Source organism: Octopus bimaculoides, chromosome 11, assembly GCF_001194135.2.
Source record: "Octopus bimaculoides isolate UCB-OBI-ISO-001 chromosome 11, ASM119413v2, whole genome shotgun sequence".
Lineage (NCBI taxonomy): Eukaryota > Metazoa > Mollusca > Cephalopoda > Octopoda > Octopodidae > Octopus > Octopus bimaculoides.
The window spans coordinates 40,414,778-40,421,217 of record NC_068991.1 but is presented as its reverse complement, the minus strand read 5'-3'; the positions used below and the strand labels follow the sequence as shown (position 1 = coordinate 40,421,217).

Below are 6,440 nucleotides of genomic sequence, written 5' to 3'. Positions count from 1 at the left end.
AAACAGTTTCCATCTACCAAAGCCACTCATAAGGCCTAAGGCTATAGTAGAAGACATTTGCCCAAGGTACCACGCAGTGAGATTGAACCTGGGATCATGTGGTTGGGAAGCAAGCTTCTTACCACATAACCATGACTGTACTTTTCTGAATGAGAAGCAACCAATCTCCTATTAGTTCATCATCATCATCATCATTTAACGTTTGTTTTCCATACTGGCAATGGTTGGACAGTTTGACAGGAACTGACAAGGCCAGGAGTTGCATCAGGTTCCATAGTCTGTTTTGGTTTGGTTTCTATGGTTGGATGCCCTTCCTAACATCAATCACTTTACAGAGTGTACTGGGTGCTTTTATGCAGCACCAGCACCAGTGCATTTTATGTGGCACCAGCACTCACACCAGTGCTTTTTACATAGCACATTGGTTTTAGGACCTTAACTCTGTTGTAGTGAGCAGGTCTTCTTGAAAACAGCAATGCACCACATACCTTGGTCCTGTCATCTAGTTCTTCTTTTTAATTTATAAATAGGCACATTTCTTGTATTTCTTATGAAATGTTTATGGTATATCTTAACATCAAGACAGAGAAAGGAATACCACCTGTTACTCTTCTCCAGACATAGAGTACAGGCACAGTGATATGATTAAGAAGTTTATTTTGCAAACCAGTGGTTCTGAGTTCAATTCTGCTTGCTCCTATATTGGGTCAACCAAAACCATTTGAATAAAATTTGGTAGACAGAAACTGTGTGGGTTTGTCACTTTACACCAAAAGATTTCATGCCTATAACTACAACAAAATGCTTGCAATGGATTTGAAAAAGAAAATGGTAGAATTTAACAACAAAGGTAGAAAGGGAAAAATATTAAAAAAAACAAAAAAAAACAGTATGCTTGCAAGCTAATGACTAATGTATGTGTGTATACAAGCAGAACTATCCAATAATATATGCGAGCAGTATTCCAATATGAATCCTACTTAAGCTAGAGCTGAAGTATTTTCTAATTCTGAAGATGAAGCCTTGTTTTGGGAGTGGTAATGTGAAGTTGTTGAAAGATCTTTAGAAATTGTAAGGCATAACATTTGAAATGATTTTTGAAGGTTTTAACTGTCTTCCTTACAAGTAGAAACAGCTGGGTACAAAACTATGTTCTTCAGTTTTATAGTGATTGTGTATTTGTGCTATAAAAGAAACTTACAAAAATGCATCAGTTTAGAAATAAAATTTGCCAGGAGGCAAAATTTATAAGATTATAAATTATTTTGCAGCTGTTACAAATATCAAAACATTACATCTAATAATTGCAGCAATTGATGAACAGAGGCAGCGTATAAAGACATATATTTGTTCATCTATACTTGATTACATATGTACACATTAACTCTCAAAGAATCTGAGAGACAGAAATATTTATACAAGTGTCAATTTAATATGATTTTTATTATTAAGAAGAAAATTACACAAATATATTCACAATTTTATATATGTCCCTAAGAATGGTATGTCAGTGATGCCATGATGATTAAAAGATATGCAACAAAATCAAAATTATTCCCATGGGTAACTACTATAAAGAAGGTGCTAAAAAAAAAAGATGTAGAGTTTGGGTTCAAAATGTGCAATAGGAAATTATTAATTAGCAGGTAGTATGCTAAAGATCTGACTTCTGAGCTGTTTTATAACTATATGGATATAACTAATTTCTATATAAATAGTAATTAAATAATAAGAAAAAAAATGCTGGTATTTTAGTTAGAAGGGGCCACTTTCACAAGTAAATCATCTAATATTCTCAGAAGACATTATAAACACACACACACACATATATATATATATGTACATACATGGGTGGCTATCAACTCAAAAAAGGAGTATGACCATCACTGAAAAATCATCTTCACATGACTCAGTGGTCAGAGTGTCGGGCTCACACATCATGAGGTAGTGAGTTTGATTCTTGGACCAGGCTGTGTGTTGTGTTCTTAAGCAAGACACTTTAGTTCATGTTGCTCCAGCTTACTCAGCTGTAGAAATAAGATGCGATGTCACTGGTGCCAAGCTGTATCAACCTTTGCCGTTCCCTTGGATAACACTGGTGGCATGGAGAGGGAAGGCTGGTATGCATGGGCGACTGCTGGTCTTCCGTAAACAAACTTGCCTGGACTTGTACCTTGGAGGGGAACTTTCTAGGTGCAATCCCATGGTCATTCATAACTGAAGGGGGTCTTTATCCTTTTTAAAGGTAATGGCTATCAGTAATGCCTTTGCTGAAATTCGAAGTCAATAACAGCTTATACAAAACCTTTCTAAGACTTCCACCAACAAAGCCAAGTAGTCCAGAAACAAGCAAGAGCAAGATTTCTGGCTTTGCAATGAGGCAGGTGTTACTTTGGCATTTCCTTCTCCTAAAGGGATATCTTAACAAAGACAAGGAGTCTGTCATGATTTACTCCATTACGTGCACATATGTATATAGCCATATAGAACATGTACTAAATAAATTCAACATCAGTTCAACACAGTAAAAATATATTTCTACACGCACATAAAAAAAAAAAAATAAATAAATAAAGGAGCCTTTTTTAAGTACTGTTTACCAAACAAAAGAACATAGATTTGGAAGTGTGTTGTCACACAATACAATATGTGGAAAAGGTTACAGATTAAAAAAACAAAAAAACAAAATTCATGCAAAGTTGAAATAGGGAGAAATTTGGAAGTTCAGTTATCATTGAAAGAATAAAAGATAATCATTTTATAATCTAATTATCACATTAAAGGTGCACATGTAAATTATTTTACATTTAATTTTTTTTTTTTTTTAATATTTAGAGTTAAACATTGAACTGCCTGAAGCTCAGAATGATCTTTTATTTTTAATTCAATTTGAATAATATTAATTGAACTTTAAAAAAATCTACAAGAACAAATATAACATTTCTGTTTTACTACACGTTAAGCTTCTGTCTAAATCAATCTACACTTGCTGTTTATGATATATCACTGGAAGTATAATTCGACATGTAAAGTACTTCTGACAAGAAACCAGTTTAACACTAGCATTCAGGTTACTCTGTCAAATGTAATGCTTATTTATTCACATTGTTTTGAATTAATTATGTATTATCTTGTAGCTCTCATATTTTGATGAAGTGATTATTTAAGTTTAGAATGACATTGCAGGGTACGTGTGAGAGGCTAGATCTGATCAGTTTGAGCATAAAACGGATAGAATATTTGGGCTGGATTAAATGTTAGATAAATTACAAAATGATAATTATAATAAAATATTGTTTACATTCTTCATTTATAGCAAAATTCTACCTAAAAGACATCACAGCTGATTAAAAGACTGTATAACTGACTGCTGCTTTATGCAAAATAGCACAACTCACTGTTTGAAATAAGCTACATGTAAGACTGTATGATTGTTTGAAATTAACCACATAAAAGACCACGATTGTTTGAAAAAGCTACAAGAAATGCCGTACAGCTGATAGTTTGAAACAAGCAATAGGTTCCTTATTAAAACTACCTAAAGAAGGAACAGTATCACTATCTGACATAAGACAAGGTCTTTGGTAGGTAAATAATTTGGCAAATCATCAGCTAGTCAAGATAGTAAGAAGGAAAAAAATAATTGTGGAATATAAGATTTTCTATCATATGCAACAAATGCACAATTTTGACATATTTTACTCCATGTTTCTTCCATTTGCATAAAGAGTAGTCTATGATGTAACAGTTGCTTTGCACTCAACACTGGCCTATCTACAGGCTGGGGGATGAGAGGATGGACATTTTTGAAATGGCTATTACTCAGCCCCAGGGGGAGGGACACATGTCCGACAAGTGCCATTCGGTCTTGGTGTCTTAACATCTTTTTTCTTTTCAGGTAAAGCCATGGCACTGTGAATGATAGAGCATCGTGTGTTTACCTATAACAGTTACATAAAGAATGAGTCTGTCACAGCAGTTGAGTGTGAGTTTTGGTGCCACTTCAACATTCACCGAAATCAGGCTGTTCCCACCTGTAACAAAATCTTACATTAGGTGAATACACTTTGTACATGAGGTACACTAATGAAGAGGAGACTGGTGGCGGTGGGGGGTACCATGAATGGTACGGATCCTGGAAAATGTGGAATGCGTCAAACAAATTTTGATATGGAGTCCGAATTGCTCTGCTTGGAGGCATTCCACTGAACTTGGCATTGGTAAAGCATATTTTGCATGAAGACTTGCATTGATCACTGAGCAACAGTAGAAACATGGGACTATGCACAGTGGCTTAACTTTGCATGTCAGATGAAAGTAATTTTTGAGGCAAATGACAACCTCATTTTGTTAACGCATGAAGCTCATTTTCATCTCAATGGCATGGTGAATCAACAGAACTGTTGTTATTGGGCTCTAGAAAATCTGATAGAGCAATGTCACCCAAATCGACAGAACAATACTGGAGAGAGTGGAAGCCAACTTCCAAGAATGCCTTCAGAAATGCATCAATGAAAATGGACACCTTTTGATGGATGTTGTTTTCCACACTTGATTTTGATAAATGCTAATTCAGTATGAACACGATGTCAATAAAATTTGTTTGCAGCTAAAGTTAATGATTTTGTAACTTTTTCAAAAATGTCTGTCCTTTCTGCTCCACCCTATACTTTGACCATTGATCCCTATCCATGGCAACTTCACTAAATCTTATACTTCATCTGGTCAGACCGTTATTACCTTGGAAAATCTGTGTTTTGCAAAGCACTTTCTAACATTGTAATACTCTAAGTTGCACAGGTATGGTTTAGGTGCATGTATGACAGCGTGGTTAAGAAGTTTGCTTCCCAACCACATGGTTTTGAGTTCAGTCCCACTGCATGGCTCTTTGGGTAGGTGTCATCTGCTATAGCCCTGACTTAAGGAAAGCTTTGTGAGAGGATTTGGTAGATGGAAACTGAAAGAAACCAATCATATATTTATATATGCATTTATATGTATGGGTGAGTGTGCTTATGCTTGCCATGACATTACATGATAGTTGTAAATGAGGCTTACTGTCAGACAAGCAGTGTTATTTATTTCCAATATTCTGCAAAAACATGTCAGGCCATAGGAAAATATTACCTTGCTTGGAAACAGATGAAGCTTGGCAACAGAAAGGGTGTCTAACTGTAGAAAATCTACTCCAATAAACTCTATCTGACCCAAGTAAAGATGGAAAAGTGGATGTTAAAACAATGATGATGATGTATCTCTAATTGTGTGATTTTAAAAAGTAGTCAGTCTCATATTTGGTCATCTCCACGCAAGCCCAGTCAAAATCAATATTTTTAGCATAAAATGTTATCAGCTGAGAAAGTCTGCTCTCTTGTATTTATCCATTCACTATTGGTTCTTTGAGCAACAAATTGTAAAAGAGTGCCATGTTCGGCATTTGTGTCTTTTGTTTTGTGTTTATGTAAAGGTCCAACCTTTGCTGCTACAGAACAGAACTGCTTCAATGCAAGCTTTGAGAAGTATTATTTTAACTCTATTGCTGACTGAACAATTCCAAATATGAAGGACAAGATTTGTAAAGAATATTTACAAGAATTGAAGTAAGTATTTATGGTTTGACATATGAAAAGCATAGATATTAAATTAGAGATAGAATTTTGAGTGATTTAAAATGTAAACAAAAAAAAAGAAAATTTTACATGTTACCCACTTTTAAAAATAATGATTAACATAAAAAGTAAAACTATTAAACAAAACATTTACCTAGAAACTAAATTAAATTACTTGGAAACTAGAGAAAGAAAAGAAAAGAAAGAAAATAAAAAGTATATGTTATTTTTTAAAGTGAATATTTGATGTGATAGAGATGAACGGAAATAAATAAAAAGTGAACTTACCATATTTAACAAGGCAGATATCTCCCACAACAAGTTCACCAACAGGAATCTCAATCACTTCGGCAGCACGTATTGTACTAAACTTGTGTTCATGTTCAATTTTACTTTGTAATCCCCTGAATTGTTTTTCTTTTCGCCAATCATTAAAGGCAGTGACTAATACAACTACAATGACAGCTACTAAGATTGCTAAACCTTCTATCCATCCAGCTTCATCAGAAGATTCCTGTACATCTTCCTCAACTATAGACAAAAAAAAAATAAAGATCATATTATTAATAGTGACTAAAAAGTGATGAATGGAACACACACACAGACTTTTCATTATAATATACATTGTAAGACTGAGAAAAGTAAGTCCATTCATTTAATGACTTTGCAAATAAAAATAATGGGCATGTTTGTTGACTTGAAACTTAAGTTGATAAAAAATGTATGATGTCTGACAATTGCATTATTTGTGTTAGATTGTTTTATGTCATCTAATATTCTGATTAGGAGGCACTTCACCCATTTCGTCTGCCCTGACGTTCTGAGTTCAAA

At 34.2% G+C, this 6,440-nt stretch overlaps 1 protein-coding gene across 17 annotated transcripts in view; it reads right to left on the bottom strand.

Moving 5' to 3' along the window:
- The window catches only part of LOC106883701 (plasma membrane calcium-transporting ATPase 2), a 319,550-nt gene that overhangs the window by 125,868 nt on the left and 187,242 nt on the right, over nucleotides 1-6,440 (bottom strand). For all 17 annotated transcript variants that reach the window (XM_052971734.1, XM_052971718.1, XM_052971728.1 and 14 more), the window contains one exon: nucleotides 5,898-6,140. In XM_052971734.1, coding sequence (XP_052827694.1) covers nucleotides 5,898-6,140 — 243 coding nt within the window. The remainder of the gene's footprint in view (nucleotides 1-5,897; nucleotides 6,141-6,440) is intronic.